The sequence below is a fragment of the Anguilla anguilla genome, chromosome 2 (assembly GCF_013347855.1).
Source record: "Anguilla anguilla isolate fAngAng1 chromosome 2, fAngAng1.pri, whole genome shotgun sequence".
In the NCBI taxonomy this organism is placed as follows: Eukaryota; Metazoa; Chordata; class Actinopteri; order Anguilliformes; family Anguillidae; genus Anguilla; species Anguilla anguilla.
This window is the reverse complement of record NC_049202.1, coordinates 9,149,779-9,169,953: the sequence shown is the minus strand read 5'-3', so window position 1 is coordinate 9,169,953 and position 20,175 is coordinate 9,149,779. Positions and strand designations below refer to the sequence as shown.

The 20,175-nt window shown below is 42.6% G+C and overlaps 1 protein-coding gene across 1 annotated transcript; it reads left to right on the top strand.

Moving 5' to 3' along the window:
* Positions 1 to 2,582: 2,582 nt before the first annotated feature.
* On the top strand, positions 2,583 to 17,704 carry si:ch73-173h19.3 (uncharacterized protein LOC563864 homolog). Its single transcript, XM_035402754.1, has 9 exons — positions 2,583 to 2,801; positions 3,694 to 3,784; positions 5,005 to 5,050; positions 5,529 to 5,846; positions 14,692 to 14,811; positions 15,114 to 15,233; positions 16,665 to 16,788; positions 16,942 to 17,134; positions 17,284 to 17,704. The coding sequence occupies exons 1-9, from the start codon at positions 2,776 to 2,778 to the stop codon at positions 17,443 to 17,445; spliced, it is 1,200 nt and encodes a 399-aa protein (XP_035258645.1). The 5' UTR covers positions 2,583 to 2,775; the 3' UTR covers positions 17,446 to 17,704.
* Positions 17,705 to 20,175: the final 2,471 nt, after the last annotated feature.

Below are 20,175 nucleotides of genomic sequence, written 5' to 3'. Positions count from 1 at the left end.
GAGGTGTGTCCGAACCCCAGCACCGTATTTGGTAAGGCAGGGGTGCGTTGTATCAATTGCATTTCCCCCATTTCCCAAGTCAAACAATGATAGTCGGAAAATGAGATCAGTGAGCAGTAAATAGAAAATGAAATCATTTGTAGTTGTAGTAAAAGTAAAATAGAGTAATAGAATAAAATAGGAGCTATGTAAAATAAAGACGCATGACTGGGGTTTAATGAGAGGAAAAAAGCCTGAGATGATAGTACGCAAGTATATGGTTGTGCACTAGATGGCAGCATCATCTTTTGTACGATGATCCATAGGCAATTTATCTACAGGCACCAACTCTGAAAGCAGCGGGCATACAGGCACATCAGGCACTTACTCGGAGGAGATTTGCCCGCACGTTTACATTGTTAAATGTAAATAGTTATTATGCCAGATCTCTATGTTTTACGAGGCATGAGGAACTGAAGCTGGAAGGTTTTGCAAGATTCACAGTCAGCTAAAATGTGTGTGAAAGCAAGTCATTTGGTGTAAGGTGACGCCGGTGGAAATTAGCTAAAGATGAATCCAGCACAGATCAAGAAAAAATGCATTCGTAAAGAGTAGCCAGTGTGCGGAACAGCTCAGCCAGGTCATGCAGTAGAGGCAGAGACCCACAGGGTGTTCGAGTCCAGGTGTGGCGTAGAGCTGGGTGCTCTGCACTCTTTAGGTAAATGATACGCCTAGATGGGATGAATAACCTGTTATCATTATGAGTTTTTATGGTTCTACACGCTTCACCACGAACATAGACGCTGCAGATATGTCTTTCAAGATCATTGCTGTAGGTCCTACCATTCCAAAATGTTATTTAATCAGTTATACATTGTATATACATATGCATATCTTTCTATTAAAAACCTCCATGCCTACTGTGAACTTCTTTTTAAGATATTGAAAGTCTCAGTTACAGTTAATGTTAAAAAATTATGAGTGGCAATCAGATGTAACTTTTAAAAATGTAATATTGACGTCAAGTCATACCTCTAATGAAACAGATATTATTTTGGGGGATTTGTTGTGCCAGCACAATGTTTCTACTGTATTTTTCATGCTGGAGGGGAATGGAGAAGCAGCTCTTTCTTTAAAGTTTGCTTGTTTGATGCTCACTGCAGTGTCCAAAACAATGAGCTTGGCAGGGCAAATTCACTAAACAATGCATGATGAAAATTCACTCTGACAAGGACCTGACAGGAAAGATGAAGCAAATTGAGTCCTATTGTTCCAGTTTAAGTTTAGAAGAAAAAACAGCTTTTAGTTTTCTTTCTTTTTTTTCTTTTTGGTGACTCATTAGTCAGGATTAGGCATCAAAGCCCCTCTCGGTTAAGTAGAAAAACAGGAAGTAGAGGAAACCTTGGCAGAATGAAGTGAAAAAACATTGGGATTTTGAGAAGGGGATGGGCATTGTGGGAGTTGTGTACTGAAGAGGAGCTGGCTGCAGCACCCAGGCCATGCTGTGTTGACCAGGCTTAGAGAGGTGTAGTTCTGCACTGGCAGTACCTCATCATATTCATAAAAAGGGGGGGGGGGGTGTTTTGATGATTTTATTGATGGAAATTACGCAATCCACATAGCAGAAGAACAGTTGTGGTCAGTGCAGAGATCGAACTGTTCTAATAAAATCACATACGTGCCTTTCATTGTAGTGTTTGTCTGCCCTAATTTGAGTTTGCTCATACTGACATATACATAATGGTGCTATGCAGGTTTGAAGTACTCACTTATTATAAAAAACACGGTTGTGGAAATGTTATTGCATTAAATCACATGCCATTTTCATGTGCCTGAATAATATTTCTCTGTGCTCTTACGCATTTACCTGAACGGTTTTCTTATAATGGGTGCTTCAATCGCTGATCGTATAAAAAACTACTCTGATGTATTTGACGCATCACAGAACATAGAAGCAAATTGAGAGGAATTAAGAATTATACTTTTTTTAAAGGGACGATGGGAATCATTGTAAATAAAAATTAAATTTGGCATTGCACAGCATAGTGATACACCGTAAGACTGAATCCAAATATCATTTTCAACCCATCTTCGTAATGGCCACGTTTGGAACTGGTTATCAGTGCCGCGTCGCAACAACTAATTCCACTTATATGTGTTCTTTAAATATGTCTGCATCAAAATATAGCCTAAATTGCAAACACTGTATGCATGGTTCTGGATTAGAAGTATTAAAGAAATTATATTTGTTAAAAATTATTTTCACTATTAAACTTAGTCAGCATAAAGTCGTGAAATGATGTGCACGCGCACACAACGCAAACTACGGTTGAAAAATATTCCATGGAGCTCGTGGACTAACTGTTATTTGAACACGAATTAAAATCAAATGAAACTATGCGTGGTATGTTGTTTATAATGCTGTGCGATGACAACCCGTTCCCGGACAGCACGTGTTGGATACGAAAATCCAACATTCTTTCATATAATCAAAGCGCATTTGTCATAACCTGTAGAGGGAGCAACGAAGTGGCTTGGACAGGTTGAAAACTCAGATTGGCATCCGATAAACTCCTATCATACTGCTGCGGTTCGCAACCTGCAGAGAGGCCCGCCCCCCAGCATTGCATGCGCGCCGCATGTTCACAGAAAACGCTGACAGTATTAAAACCATTCAATTTACAGTTATTCGTACAGTAAGAAGTTGCCATACCATCCACTGAGAAGTAAACGTAAGGTCCGGGAGCTGTACGAAGCATCAAGGAGGATCGCAGTTCCAAGACCTGAAGCCGCTTTATGCAACCAAAAAGGATATTTAGCAGGTAGCTGTTTTCAAGCATGCGTGCTATTTGATTTTGTCGAGTGTTTTTCTTCAGGTGACCTGAACAGGTGTGCTGCAAAAGCATCATCAACAAAATAATTTTTAATAGAACGGAATGTCAACACGTTTGGCATTCCTCCCGTCATTTGGCTTAATTGTGTAACTTTAAAAAAAGTCGCATTTATACGTGGTATTTTAACATATATATAGGTGAACTGGGTTTTGTGTTTTTAAAAGATGTTTCTGTGTTTTTATGTTCTTAACTTTAGAAACAACTGTTTGTTTTTGTATGATGTGCATCATCGGAAATGTGTATAATTGCGTGGACTGGTGCAAAAAAAATATTTGGTGACCAAAAACAGAGAGAAAAAAAAAACAAAAAACAATGAAGCTGTTACATCAATTGACGGTTTCATGAAGTATACACTTATGTGGCTGCACAGAAGTCAACGCATTCATTTAATCTATTGAAGTATATGGTACGTATATGCATTTAACCTGACACAGCGAAAAAGAAACCAATGTTTCGTGGCGTAAAAGGTGTGCTGCTGATTCACTCATGAGTAATGCAAATAACAATAACTGAGATCGGTTGAAATATTACACTTGATAGACGTGCTACATGAAAAGGACGCATGCTTTTCCCATCGGATAACACTAAACATTTGTGGTTCGAGGGGAAGACGCAAAAGAAAAACAGGGTGCTCCAAACTGTGTAACCTGGATCCGTGCCAGTAACAACAGTGCACGCGCACTCTGTGGGGAGATGTTCGCACTTGCTCAATAATTCGACTACCGATGTAATAACGGGTATTAAACTGTGTTGGTCGTAATGAAACCCCAGCGTAAATACTAACAACGTTTTTCTTCTCTCTCCACATTTTCTATTTTAGAAACTTCACGATGTTCAGGACCTGCTTGTATTTCGGTCTGTTCATCTCTGGTGTTGTTTCCCAAGAAGCCGAGGAACCGGTGTCCTACTCGGTAGGTGTTCCTTTAGAAGCCAAAATTAATTCACACGGGGCAATCAATCACCTGAACTCATTGTGGTGATCCTTTGATTGTGAAAGCAACCAAATTAATTGAAAACAAAAAAAAAAACAGGATTCATAATTTAGATTCATTGATAAATATGTATACTTGTGAAATGAAAAAGCAGAGCAACACCATTTTACTATTTTATTTCATTACTGCACAGCGAGGGAGACCGCATATTCAGGTGTTTGTATGCATATTACAACATGGCCGGCATTAAAATGCAACGTTATACTGGCGATTGAGTGCAGCTGAGTCCATATTTCCAGTTTTCAGCTGTACTTTGAAAGATAATTACTGTTTCTGTTAAAGAAGTTGAAAGAAAAAGATGAAACGCAGCAGAATGGCAGGACTTTGGTTAAGGAAGGAGACTGTAACTATATATTTGTGGGCTAAATCAGCCATGTTAGCAATAGGAATCTGGTCATATAAAAGCAGGGGGTTACAGTTGGACATGAGGATCACAGTGCAGAAAAAATTGTGGGGTGGGGGGTATTGATATAAGATATAAGGGAGGCGGGGGGGGGGGGGGGGGGCTTCTCCACCTTACAGACAGGACCACCTGGGCTCCACTTTTGCTGGTCTGACTCTTTTGTGTAGGTGCAGGGGGGAGGGGCTTAGTAACAACAGGGCCTGAGGTCTGTGTTCAGTGGGTCAATGGAAGCTACAGATACTGAGACTCTGAGTCATTGGGAGTAATGGAGACAAACAGGTCCTAACAGGGACCCTTGGAGAACACCTCTGATGATTCCGTGCAGGGAGACCAAAAGCACTGTGTGGGAACAGCAATCAGCAGAGATTTCTGCCTCTGGTTTCAAATCTGTAGAAAAGACCACACTGACTTACTGTCTGCATTTTTTTAAAATAAAACATTTTAAAGGAATAACCAAGTGTAATTCCACAATTCATTTAAAGCTATGCATTGCCAGCGTTTAACTAATCCTTCGCTATTGTGGAAATTAAGTCTGGCTGTAGACACATGTACGATGCGTTAGGCTCTGCTTCAGCATTGCATCAGTGTCTAATTGTACTAACCCTAACAAATAAACTAATAAATAAAATGAAGAAATTGACCTGGATGTTTTTTTTTTCAGTGGTGGAATGTAAAGATGGCATGCTGTATAAATGTAATGTATTTGAACTATAACTCCTTGCCTTCCTGTCAACAGTGCACAGATGGCTATGAATATGATGCCGAAACCCACAATTGCAAAGGTAACGTACCTGTACTCAATGCCTTTCATTCTTGAAACTTTATATTCATTTAAGGGTAATGCTTGTTTATATGAGTTTGTGTTTCAATTATCTTGGCTTATTAATACATACACACATCAGTCTTATGTGCTAAAAATAATTTTAGTGGCATTAATAGTGTGAAAGCACTGTCATTTCTGTATTTCAACTAAAAATGTTTTTGATTTGGGTGACTATTGTAGTTATATTGTAGTTATATGAAAAATTTTATGGTAAGCACTTTGTGTACCCTTAAGGAGACTGATTATAACAAAACATATTAGATATATATTTAAATTTGAGTAATATATTGAAATATCTGAAAGTAGTGATAATTTATATGTCTGATTATATTTTGTGAAGTGTTGCAATATGAGAGTGTCGGAAAATAACAGTAGCGACACAAGAGCACCTCTCGCTTTCAAGGAGTCACAGGTGATTTGCTTTGTGCTCTTTTCAGACATCAACGAGTGCGACACCCTGCCGGACGCCTGCAAGGGGGGCATGAGGTGCATCAACTATTATGGCGGGTACTTCTGCCTGCCCCCCAACGCCCAAGTCATCTTCAGCAGGGATGAGTCTGACCCCGCCGCTGGCTCCGCCCCCAGCTCTGGTCCCGCCCCCGTCCCAGCTCCCGTCCCCGACCCCACCCCTGCGCCTGCACCGCAGCCCGTCGCCCGAAATCCCCTCGCCGTTTGGCCCGGTTACCGCGGGAACCAGCGTGGGACGGTCCAGTGTCGCACGGGGTTCTTGGTGGACGGGCAGAACCTGTGCAGAGGTGAGCTGGGCCGGAAGGCTCCTTTTCCCCCAGTCCAAACACATGGCACGATGATAAAAAAAAAGACCACGTTGTTACTAATAACGGCTATATCATCATCTCTGTACTGGAAAAACCCAGATTTGTGTAGCATCTTGCAAGGGGCTCCTTGATCACCGGCAGTAACAGAGTTTACAAGGAGTCCATCAGTGATCACATTACATTACATTACATTATAGGCATTTAGCAGACGCTCTTATCCAGAGCGACGTACAACAAGTGCATAGGTTTCATGATGTAGAGGCGCAAAAGAAACACTAGAGTGAAGTAAGGATCGTAGTGCCAGAAGTGACCACATCGATCAGGACTCCAACCCTGTAGAGTAAGCTTGTTCACATGCACTCACTGGAAAATATGCTCTTTAAGGGCTGATTTAATTTTGAAGATTTTACTGTACAGGCTTGCCGGTTTGGCATGTGCTACCAGCTGTCCCAATGAGAATATCATGGTTTTATAACATTGGTGGTGCAAAGCTTTGGTTGAAGTCCTTTTTTTAGGCTCCTTGGAGAATGCTGTCCTGACAGTGCTGTTTTTACACATCTTGGCTGTTCCTTTTTCACTACATTCATCTTCTCGCGCATGTTCCCTGGCAAAGAAGCCTTTGTCCCATTATGTGTCTTTTATAATAATGTGTATTTTGAATTTTGATTGTCTAAACATTTGCTGAGTGATTTGCCAGCTTCAACCACGACCACACAATTACACTATTTGTTTCAGTCTGCTGTCTTCTTGAGCAAAGCTTCAACCAGTCCCGAGACACTTTACTGTAGTTGTACTTTCTCAATAGAAATGGAGTCTTTCATTGGAGAACCAGTGCTTGAGCGGTAGGGGTTGTGTTAAATGCGACCATACTACAATAACATTTCCACCAAGTGTGGAACATAGTCAACAACCACAAACAACCGAGTAATATAATTTACCACAAAGCTCATACACAGCACTCTTGATTTCTCAGCCAAACCCTCCTCACTGTAAAGCTTGCTGTGGGTTGAGGCTGTACATTGAGCAGAGTCATTTTAAAGGCTTTTGCCAGTTTGGAGTTAAATGGTCAGGGCTAACACAAGTCCCTGGTTGTGTCAGTATAGATTGGTTCTGCGAATAAAAAGGAGTAAAGTCTTGCATTTTTCAGACTCATATCCTTACAGTAATATGAGCTTGACCATGCTGCTCATATCCTTGTGATAGTATGAGGTAAGTCTGTGCCTTGCATTGAAACACCCATAATTCTAATTTGCCTCTTCCAACATGCACAATTGTCTTCTACTCAAAAGAAATGAGCCTTCCTGGATTATCTGATGCCACGATAGGATGACGAGTTGCGAGTCCATGATCCGCCTTTTCTGTCTCAGTGCAGCAAACAGAATTGTTGTTATTGTAGGGGCCAGAGGATGACTCCTTTCTGTAAGAGCTCCAGGCTCGAACCGTGAGTCACTTCTTAGGAAACGGGCCTGTAACTGCCACTCCCCCTCCCACCTACCCACCCCCCACTTTGTCTTTCTCCTGCTTCTCAAAGTTGTTGTTGAGCCTTGCTTCTCCTTCTTGTTACTGAGCTTTTTTTATGTGCAAAGTCTGGCACAGAGACGAGCATTTCAAAGCAGCTGAATGCATTTGTGAAGGTCTGCAGCAGTCGCTGGTGATCGCGGTTATTAAAACGGGATTAAGAGCGACTGTGACTGTTGACACAGCCACCCTTTGATGCTGAACCAGACCTAAGTAAGGCTACATCACTTCCGCTTTGTGCGTTCAGTGAGCGCATATGTTACAGTTCGTCTTTTAATCATGCTAACTGGAAGGGTGAGGAAGATCATTCAGAATTATCTTTCAGCGAGGCAATAATGTTTCTGCTATTCAGGAACAACCTCAAATGCGTGCTTGTGCTTTAGCCTAGCTTAAGAACCAAATGTTATTAAAGAAAGAAAATGTCTTTCCTCCTTTGCTAGAGACTGTAAAAATTATTTAAGATACCTCCCCCCCCCAAGGCCTTTAAAAAGGCAAGTGTTTTGAGGCAGATTAACAGCTCCTTGTATGCTGTGTAGTCTGCTGGGTTTGTACAAGCATTCAAATAGCTAAGCACCTACTGGGTTTGGTAGCTAGCATTGCGAATTACCTACTGGGTTAGGAAATTCATTAGCATAGCTAATTAAACACTGGGTTTGGAAATGCATCGGCTGGCAGACAGTCAAGATTAGGATCAGCTGCTGATGGAATGTATAGCTGGTCCTGCTGCAAGTGGAACTCTGTAGTGCTGATCTGCAATGCGCTGGTGGACCAGCAGATGGCACTGTCCAGACCTTGCTCATCCAGTAAAACTTACTGCAAAAGGTGGTGAGGAATGAGCAGGTTTACTTCGGTCTTACATGTTACCTCAGGCCTGGTTCCATAAAGACATCTCAGACGGGCATCCAGCTTCCTGTGGAAATGAGAAAAGTAAGGCTGACTGGAGAGTTATAACAAGTGTGTGCAATTATTAAAATTATTTAAATGGCAACCAGGTTGCAAATATAAGGATACACTCTGTCTGTCCCTCATGTTCTGCAACCAGACTTGCATTTCAGGCCCATTTCTGTTTTAAAAGTTTCATGCAATTTTTTATGCTTTCAAACCCAGTACAAATAACGTTGTATGCTTGAAGTACACTGTAGTATGCTTTGGAAAACCTGAAGTCTGATTAAAGCTAATATAGTTATGCTTCAAGTCTGCTGAAGTATGCTGATTTTTCACATGTGAATAGAATTTGGGGATCTGGAGACACTGTGCTGTAGGAGGTGTTGTCTTACGGATGTCAAATAGGTTTTACTGACATATTGACTGACATGTTTCAGGAACTCAGGGCGCTTCTAGAGGGAGAATGAAAAATGCAGAACTCTGTGGACTTTAATAAAGTTTAATGTTGTCACTCTACATTAACACAAGGTGAAACCCTTTCACTCCAACAGCTGTACTCTGCCAGTGTAAAATGTACTCTGTCAGAGTTGATTTAACACTGAACATTTTACAGTGCTGTGAGTGAACTGAAATACCTAAGACTGGGAAAGGTAGAAGACGATATGTAATGAAAGATGAGTTTGTGATTCGTTTGACCTAATTCACTCATGATATGTTGGAGATTTTTGGATGATGTGTGTTTGGGGTGAATAGGCGTATAATAAAGTGGTTACATTCCATGGAGTCATTTTTAATTAGGCCTACGTTCGTCAATTAGCTTAACACATACACATACACATGTCAGGACACGATCATGTATCACTCCAAAATCTTGAACTATTCAAAATGTCCAGACACTCCACGCAAATGTCTGATGCAAGCAAAATAACTCCAGGTATGTTGTAACAGGGTGTAATAGAAATGCTTACCTGGAATTTAAAAGGCTAACCTTTCTTTTGGCAAAAGGGTGTATACTCCATTGACAGAATCTTTGTGAATAAATTCTATTTATCCTTGTGGGGGCAGTGCTTTTGCAAGAATATGTTTTGGCCTTGTGTATTTGTCTCTTGGTGATGATTAAGTTATTGTAGGATGACAAAAGGTGAGATCAACACTGACCACAGGGAAGGCTACGGAAGTTTAAGATCGACATAAGGGGATATATCTGTCAAATATCTGCATGCAGGACCATAACAAAGCCTTAGTCGTTCAGAGATAAAACTCTTACAGAGCTAACGCCATCACCATTTCCTTTAAAATAAATCGGTGAATGAAAAATTACGAGTCAGAACATTACGGGTCACAATATTACCTGGCTGTCCGCTGTGCTTGAGCTGTAGGTGGTGGAATCAATGTTTTGGATAGTAGGGGCAGTTAGAAATTGAGTTGAACAAAAAGAAGCTACTCTAGGAATGGGGGGATTTGTGGGAAATCCTTGGATACGGCTTAATTTAGACAATATATCCTTTGGCGCGTGTACGTGCGCAAACCCGAAATACATACGACATGCTAAAAATATCCAAGGGCGCCTCTGTTGGGGTGCCGCAATTTAATTTGGCCCAATTAAAGTTCGGGTTTTTGGGCTGGGCGCAGGTTCAATGCTGGCCTTTCAAAGGGGCTGACAAACAACCGACTGTATGCGCTAACGTTCCCGCTGACCTCACTTACTGTACCGGCAGACCACTGATTAGGCGCCGCCGTTGCTAATCATAACAACCCGCAGGATGAAAGCACTGGATCCTCGGTCTGTTAGCAAATGTTCTTTACAGGGAGTCTTTGATCCCCGTTTACCCATTTCTTTCCGCGTCGAGGCAGACCTCGCGGTGCAGCCGATGCGGTCTGACGCGGTCGCACACCTGCGAGCGTCTCTCTCTCCCTGTAAAGCCTTTCAAGTGTGACGCGCAGGTTCTCTTTGATTCCCGTTAATGCTTTTCAGGTTTTCTGATTTCTGTGGGGGTTAATTTGATTTCAGCTCACGTTGTTAAGCCCCAGGGGATACGCTGTAGTGTAGGCCCACAGTCCAGTTTATCTTTCCCTAGTAATGGAAGCATGACTGTAATTTGCCCAGCCACAGGACATCAGGTGTTATTTCTAGGAAATAAAATAAATATTGGGCAAATTTTTTGTTTGGACACCCCTAACCACCGATCATTCTGCCCTGCTGACTTACTACGTCTAGATAAACATTTGCAGATTTCTAATGTCATAAAACATGCCATAGTTTTTACAGGAAGCTTAAAATAAGTTCTCATGTCTCCGGGCACTTGTTTTCTTGCCTTTTTGGTGCTGCTTAATGACATTTCTTACATATTTCCGCTATAATGATGTTTAATTGGAAAAGGGCCTTGGGTTGGGCCTTGGCCGTGGGTTGGGAATGGATGGGTGGGCTACCACTGTGAAACAGTGGCTTAGTTTCCAACTGACAGGTCATGCCTTCTCTTAAAGAAATGGAATGTATATGCAATATATTGTAAATATGTGAAATTCTTTGGAGAATATAATGACGGATGTCTCACAGCAGGATTTTCTTCAAAATCTGAAACAAATAGTATATTTTGCCATATAGCGAGAAGAAATGCAGCATCTCTTCTGGTCTTGGTAATTCTGTGTATAATTTGGTACCTGCCGGACCCCTGTTCATTCCAGCTGTTGCTCCTCCAGTTTTGCTAAGTGTCACAGCTGTCAGGATGACCTTTAAACCCATTTTAACAGTGCATTTCAAATACGCTGCCTCAGGTGTCAACTAGCTAACCACTGTTGGGCTGATTTGCAGAAATCCCATGGGGCGAATACAATCCATTGGGTTCCCAACCTGCTTTGATTTCCAAGATTGTCACTGCAAATAAGAATCCCGGTTGACCTACCTCTTTTTAAATAGAGTAAAATAAATAAACCATCCCTATCAGCAGAGGACCCGGAGTCTGAGCTATGTACTGGAACATGGAGTCTGAGCTGTGTACTGGAACATGGTCTACACTACAGTAATGTCTCGTAACAGATTAACAGTCCTGGCTGCTGTAAGACGTGTTCCCGAACTGCACTCCTTTGGGGGCCCACACATCCAGTAACTAATTTAAAATCTCCTCTGAGTCACCATATGGCCCGGCTCTCAACGTCCATGCGTTGGCTTGGGTTCGTTAGGCCCACGTTTAGGAACTTACATCACTTCTGCTCAATCTAGCACTGGCTCCATGCAAAAAGACTGGAGTCAAAAATAGAATGGAAACTGAATTACGATAATTTCATTTCACTGTACGGCAGTTAATGTTTTGACCCACTGGTCTTTGTTACAATTTCGTCAGAGTTCTGATTAAACTTTGGAGACCAAAAACTAAAACATGACCTTCCTATGGCACCTCGGCTCTGTGCCTGGAGATCATAACAGCTGTCTAATTTCAGTTCTCCTGAGTGATTGGTTGCATAAACGGCAGAACATTGCGTAAAACGGATCGCTGAGGTGATCTTTGTTTCCCCAGCCATTTCAAGGCTTCCACAGAGTCATTCTGTCATTTTGGGGTTCATGTGTCAGAGAGCCCTGCAAATACGCTGCCACTTGGTGACCCCAGGAATCCCCATAAACCTATGACAAAGGTCAAAGGTTACATCTTTCTAGTTCTAGCCAGTCTTTGCCACATCGTTGTCTGCTGTTAACACTTTACCCCTCATAGCGAGATATTAATCATCCCCTTGATATTAAAATAAAATATATTATCAGGCTTAAATCCAGTTTCAGTTAATGGTTTATCTTTCTAAAATATACACTTCTGTGAAACAAGTGTATTATTATGTACTTTAAATAATTGTATGTATTTGCCATATATTGCAGTATATGCTTTTTCTGTAAGGAATATTCCAGAGGGGTTGTCGTGTTTTGGCCAGTATCACTTCTTGGGGCCTGGAAGGAATTGCGCAAACGTTGCTATTCTAGCGCTGGTTTGTGTGTGAAAGGAGTGTGCCGCTGTATTTGAGAGTGATTAGGTTATTATTACACTGGGAATGAGGACATGCAAGGATATAAAAGGGGAGGGGGAAAAAACCCGCTTTGACTCCATTTTGGCTCCACTTCATCATTTCTCCATCAGTTTTTCCACACGCGTGTCAGGGCCAGCTGTGGCCGCAAGCACAGCCCCCCCCCCCCACCCCCACACCCCACATGGATGCACTGCGAGGTCAGCCCAGGTTTATACACTGGAAGTGGGGCCATAGAAAAAGGGGATTTGTTTACACAGACCGCAGGCTCCAGCTCAGGCGTCGCGCCAATATGACGTACTCCCACCCCCCCAGGTTGTTCCTGTTCGAGTGGAGCCGGGCTGATGTAATGTTGGTCCCACTGCAGATTTTAAACTATAGTCACCCTGAACAGCAAGAGGTACGGTCACATTCTGCTCCAGACGGTCAACGTGCTAACTGCTGCACACGGTCAACGTGCTAACTGCTGCAGACAGTCAACGTGCTAACCGCTGCAGATGGCCAGCCTGCTAACTGCTGCAAACAGTCAACGTGCTAACCGCTGCAGATGGTCAACGTGCTAACTGCTGCAGACAGTCAACGTGCTAACCGCTGCAGATGGCCAGCCTGCTAACTGCTGCAAACAGTCAACGTGCTAACCGCTGCAGATGGTCAACCTGCTAACTGCTGTGGACAGTCAATGAGCTACCGGCTGATGATGTTCAACACATGCCTCTGAACTCCAGCCCAGTGTAACACATTAATGTGGTGTCCAAAAATAAATAAATAAGGTGAAAACTTGTTCAGGCCAAATCATCTCACCCGTAAACATATCTGCTGGCCCGCCGCCGGTGCCAGCTGTTGGCACACTGGTGTTTTGCAAACCAGCACTGGTGCTAGTGGCAGGACCATTCACCGACTCTTCCTATTAACTCCTGATCTTCACCTCGCCTAGATGTTACCAGTGCTGCTGCAGGGTTGATTTACAGAACGCCAGCGGACCACTGGCTGCGCCGGTGCCAGGCCGCCAATGGCCTGCTCTACACACGCATGGACACTGATGGCCAGAGGAGTTGGGGGTGGCAGTGAAAGAACCAGTTTTATAAAAACAGGAGGTTGCAGGTTTGAATCCCTGTTGGGGGGGGGGGGGGGCAGAGCAGCCTGTTCATCTGCACAAAGTCCTTCAGCTGAGTGCCTCGCTTCTTGTAAACTCTATTTTTCCAGCCAATACCACCAGCAGAGCAGCTGGCAAATCTAATGCATGTTCATCTCGGTGAGGTCTATTAATAGCCAAAGTGCAAAGTATTTGTATGAAGTCTGTTTGCTGGTCCTGGCCAGGAACAGAAGACCACCCATGGTTGCCCCCCCTCGAACGTGACACTCTCCATATGTGGGGCCAAAAGAGCGTGCCTAAAACATGCACTGTTCAGCTGAAAGTTGTTTGTTGAGCTTGGATCCACAGATAGAGAACGTGTTTAATATCTGATATGTTGTAGGATAGAAAAGAGTCTCACTGTTTAATTCCCCCCCCATATGCCATTTATTAAAGAACAACAACACATACTCTTGGTAACGTACACGCCATTTGTATGATACTAAGTCTTGGGGTTTTCTGCAAATGTCTATCTGCATTTTCCAGTTGCCTCCATGAAGTTGAAGGTGCCCAGCAAAACAATTGACAGTAGTTTTTTTTAATCAAAGATGCAGCTTTCAATACATTTTCAACACCCTTAATTAATCAATAGGTTGCAGTGGCAACGAAAATCATTATAAACGAGGCGGAACTCCAAAACCAGAGGATGCGAGTTTGTGGGGCAAGCAGTTTGTTCTGTATAAAGTCCTGAGAAACCAGGGGCGGGGTGGGGGGGGACGGGACCTTGGATCGTTTTTTTTCTGGCCTGCATGCATCCGACAGGCATCTCAGAGGCGTTAGAACGTGGCGTAAATGGATGCGCTGCCGTGTTGCATCTCTTTGTTGCTGCTCATTAAAGCGTGTCATTCTGAATCCGCCTGTCCAAACTTGCCCTTCTCTCAGGGGGAAGACGAAAAAAAATAAATAAGGAGAGGTGCCATCAAAGATCCAAAAAGTGAATCAGTAACACACAGGGAACGCACCTGCGTTCGCCTCGGATTACAGACTTTACGTCTTCAAAAAAAGAGCCTTAACACGCCCACAATGCACTGCACACAGGTGGCTCCTGACGAGCGGCTTATGAGGAGAGACTTCAAAGAGGAACAGAGAGAGCACTCTAAATAAAACTACCCATGGTGCATGGCAAAAGAAAGAAACTGAAGTAGTTCAGGTGACTTACCTTGCTCAGGGGTACAACGGCAGTGCAATACGGAGGATTGGAGCATGCAACCTCTGAGTCCAGGTCCCTAACCACTGTACTACACAACCTTACGTGTTTGACCTTTGCCCTTTGTGTTGTAGACATAAACGAGTGTGAGACAAGTAACCCGTGCGAACACATGTGCTTCAACATCATGGGCTCCTACATCTGCCAGTGTAAACAAGGCTTCGAGCTGGCCCCCGACTCCATCTCCTGCCAAGGTACGGCTTCTATCATGGGGTTCATCAACCCAATAATGGGCGGGGCTACCGTGAGCTGTCAATCACTGTCTTCTTGGAACCAAGAATTCTGTTTGGAATACTGGTGACAATTTTTTTTTTTTTTTAATTGTCTGTATTTTGTAGGAGTTTCACTTGGGTGCAGAATATTTCATATAATTATTTGACTCAGTTCCTGGTGCGATGTAAACTTATTGTCAGAGTTCCTTAAGCATTTCCTTATGGTTTCCCTTTGATAGTATGTTGCATTGTTCTACCGTGTCCCTGCTTTGTGTTTCGTCCAGATATTGACGAGTGCAGTTTCTCCAGCTACATGTGCCAGTATCAGTGTGTGAACCAGCCGGGGCAGTACACCTGCATGTGCCCTGACGGGTACCAGCTCCAGGGAAGAAGTTTGTGTCAAGGTACTGTGCCATCACTGGTGTTACCACTGGAGCTCTAAAAAAAAAACTATCCATTCATATGTACCCTAAAAAAACTATCCATTCATATGTACCCTAAAAAAACTATCCATTCATATGTACCCTAAAAAAACTATCCATTCATATGTACCCTAAAAAAACTATCCATTCATATGTACCCTAAAAAAACTATCCATTCATATGTACCCTAAAAAAACTATCCATTCATATGTACCCTAAAAAAACTATCCATTCGTATGTACCCTAAAAAAACTATCCATTCGTATGTACCCTAAAAAAACTATCCATTCATATGTACCCTAAAAAAACTATCCATTCATATGTACCCTAAAAAAACTATCCATTCGTATGTACCCTAAAAAAACTATCCATTCATATGTACCCTAAAAAAACTATCCATTCGTATGTACCCTAAAAAAACTATCCATTCATATGTACCCTAAAAAAACTATCCATTCGTATGTACCCTAAAAAAACGAGTTACTTGTGTGCACTCTCAAAAACCTATAAATTTGTGCGTACCCCAAAAAAACCTATCCATTTGTGTGTACCCCAAAAAAACCTATCCGTGTGTGCGTACCCCAAGAAGCCTTTCGATTTGTGTGCACAATCCTTGTGAGTAACTCAGCAAAAAATAAAACCTCCAAAGCAATGGGCTCTGTTGGGATCTCTTTCTAATCTTTTCTCCTGTCCGGAGAAAGAAATGCTGGACATGGGGGGGGGGGGGGTCTAGTAAAAAAATAAAAAGCAGCTCCATATTTTCAACCCAGTTCAGTTACATCCATAGTTGTTTTTCTTGAGATCTATTAGCTGTGCATTCACCATTCTCTGCCAAGTTCTACATGTCATTAGCAGACACCTACGGTGGGAAAATAAATCAAATAAAGTATTTGGTTGGACTTGGACATACCAAGCATTTTTTACAGTAAATTTACCCTGCTAAAACCATTTATTTATATTGAAACAATTCAGTTGAGGTCCATTTTAAATTACCCCCTGGGTGTTCCCAGATAACAAAGAATTATCTCTAGTATCAGTTACGTGTATATTTATGTAATAGCTATGCTAAACATGTACTGTATAAACCATTTTAAAAATAAATCGCTAGTATCATTTTCAGAGGGAATTGATGTATGTGTACACGGTGTTCAGGGGGAAGATTCATCTAGGATAAACAGATTTACCACCAGAATTTGGTTGGTAATCCAGTGGGCTTGCTGTACTGGTGGTGGCAGCTGCAACAGGCTTTTAGTCCAGCTATGGGTGGCCATTGTGGCTCACAGCTTTTTTGGACCTTTGGTCCAGCCGCTCCAGCTGCCTGGTTCTCCATTTTGGCTCAAGTTACCCAGTTACCAAGAGGTGCTGCAAGTCCAGTTTATAGATGAACTCCCTGTGTTTCCTTCATGTCGGCAGACATAAACGAGTGTGAAACGGGACACAACTGTCGCGAAGACGAGATGTGCTGGAATTACCACGGCGGATTCCGTTGCTATCCCAGAAACCCCTGCCACGAGCCGTATGTGCGGACGGGAGAGAAGTAAGTCAGGTTGCCGGAGGCTGCACAGAAAAAAACAAAAAAACATGGAACTAACTAAAAGTAAAGATGGTATAATGTTATCATCTGGTAAACTGCTCCACTCATGGGCCCATTACATTCTCTTATCTCCGGGGTTAATTTGTTTTTTTCTAGCCGATGCACCTGCTCCTCCCCAACCCTGTGCCACGGAGTGGCGCCATCCATCGTGTACAAGTACATGAGCATCCCGTCGGACCGCTCCGTCCCGTCCGACATCTTCCAGATCCAGGCCACGAACATCTACCCCAACACCCACAACACTTTCCGGATCAAGGCTGGCAACGAGGGAGGGGAGTTCTTCCTGAGGGTGAGTCTGGCATGTCCCAAAAAAAACCCGGCACAGTTCAATGTCCTTACGTCAGTTGACATCTACCGCCATTGATTGCTTTATATGTGTTTCTGTAACTTTGCGGTGGGCTTTCTCGCGGCTGAAAAACGCATCTTTTGTTCCCCCAGCGCTCCAGCAACCTTAGCGCCATGCTAGCGCTGACCAAGCCGCTGACGGGCCCGCGGGAGCACATCGTGGACCTGGAGATGGTCACCCACAACTCCTTGCTCAGCTACCGCTCCAGCTCCCTGCTGAGGCTCACCCTCATCGTGGGGCCTTACTCTTTCTAACCGTGGGGGGGGGGACCCCCACTTCACCACATAAGGGTATCAAACGCTCTACGCCAGGGGGGGGGGGGTCGGATTCTAGTCCTGGAGGGCCACAGTGTCTTACTGGTTTCCGGAGTGTTTCATCTCACGTGTTCCGTGTTAGTCACTGGTTGGCTACAGAGGTCACACATCTTATTCCCAAGGCTTCTTACTGAAAGGACACAACAACAAAAAAAAAAACCTCCTCACATTGTTGCTCCCCAGCTCTCGAGTTTGACACCCCAGCAATACGCTATAGGCCAGCACTATTCACTTTGCCCTTGGAGAGCCACCTTAAAATTGGCAATCGGGTCAGAACCGAGAGACCCGGTGAGCTAAGTTAACTGTATAATCAACTGCTTTCATTACTCAATTAAGTGCCTGGCAATCATAGAATACTGCAGCCCACCCAAGGGCAAGAGCGAACGCCATCGTTACAGGCAGTTGATGGAGCCGCTAGCCCCTTGCTTTGCCTCCCAGATGGAGGTGTTTCCCCAGCAGGACACGACAGTCTTATTCCCCTGTCTTTATAGGGCTATTTTTACACTTCACAAGCAACGCACTGACAGCTGCAGGCAAGACTCTGCCACCAATCTCCAGTTTGCTTTGTGAAATATACATACATTCCTAATCCATTCTGCACCGAACCACACCATAAGCTTCTCATCTGATGCCACATGCAGTGAGACCAAAAAAAAAATATCACTTAAACAGCTTACATTTATGCATACAAGCTACATATACAGCTGGATGTTCACTGAAACAATAAAGGTTAGGCACCTTTACTCAAGGGTACAACAAACCTGCAAGCTGTCTTACTAATCAAGTTTCCTAACCAATGTACTACACTGCAACCTCTCCCCTCCCCCTTCAAAAAAACCTGCGTATTACAGTCATGGAAGTACATAGTTTAAGTATGTGCATTTGAAACATTACGTACCCCGGATCTCATAAAGAATAAATTATCATTTTAAATGAGGTTGTAATGATTGACTAAAGAAAATTAATTTGCCTGTGTCCAAGGAAGCTCACTACAAAGGAGACACCACTGACAGTTACACAGATTTTCAAATCTATAACTGAATACATTTACCATCATCATCTATATCAAACTTCTGCCTATATATTACAAAATCAAAGATTTCATGTTTTCACACACACACTTTATACATATATTTAGAGAATTGTCAGCTTGTGCAGTTTAACATATATGCATACATATGTAAGCCTGCAAGTGGCACTCGTATATGCTTTATATTCTGACACATTACACAATTTTGGATTTAATATATAGACGTATATTAGTTTTCCATATGGAAGTGGCTAAGCTGAAATGTTTTATTTAACAAATATTAATGTACGACTCTTTTTTTTTTTTTTTTTTCTCCTTCTCTCTGTTGAACACAAGAGCCAATATTTTGGGGGAAAAATTGGCAACGTGAGTCACAGCAGTCTCTGGGTAATCTTCCCGCATAACCCTTACTTAATATATTGGCGTGGCTGCCAGGTTGCAGTTTGATTGCACGCACTTTTTTCCATTACCGACTACGGAGCTCTGGAAGTTCACAGCTGGCGCCTGTGCTGAAAAAGAGTGGCGCAACTTCAGACACGGTGGCACTTAACTAGGCCATTTCCATGTCAGATACAGGCATAATAACACCATAATTATAACTAATGATGTCCTCCAACATGCTATATAAGGACTGCGTCATCAAAGTAGAAACGATACGCTCCCTGATAGTCCACCGATGCCCATCAGTAGCCTTAAGTCCGAAGTTAATAAAACGCGATGACCTGGTGGAGGCCACGTTAGGAATAAAATGCGGATTCGCAAGTCCTTCGAGTGAATGTACTGAATGGGCGAAACAAATTGCGAGGGATTTTGAGTAGTCGATCGCCAACAATTAGGCTGGGTGATACCAACGGTAACGAATGCACTTTCATAGCGTTGCTCATCAGTTTGTGTGCTACTTAAGGACAACACCTTTAAGGTACTAATAGATTATATCATGAACTGATATGATGAAATGACCACCCATTTTCCCGATTGGATGTAGGCTACATAAAGGCATTTCGTTAGCCTGTGTGTAACTCGTACCAGTAAGATGTATGATTGCGTCTTTATGCTTGGCCACAAGATAAAATCCCACTTGCCTTCAAGTATAAATGTATTAAACGTTTCTTGCTTACAATTTTTTAATCTTTACTTTGAATATGTTTATCTGTAGAGTCTTATAATAACTATCAGTTAGTGAGTCAACTCGTGCTCATTTTTATGTTTAACCTGTAGAAAACTGAGAAGAATAGCCCTTGTATAAAAGTGCCTTCAGCTGATTTTTATATCCATAGTTTCAATTTTATACATAAATACACTTTTATTATATGTTTCTATTTAAAAATGTACGTCCTTTTTCAAAAATGTCTTTTTTAACCTCTGAAAAAAATCTTACTCTGATGTGCAAAAAATTATTTTACGATGGAATAAATACATTTATACTTCTCTCTGTGCGCGCATTACTTTTTTCCGGCTGTAACAAGACCACGGAAAAATATGTCAGATATTGGCAATATTCTTGTTTGGAAATGATTTAACTGAGTGGAGACAACCGTATCAGGTGTAACCGAGCCAAATTACCAGGTTCCAGTGGGGTCTGACCTGCTGACTCGTGCACACACGCGGAGCGCCCAGTAAAAAAAGACAGCCATCTTACA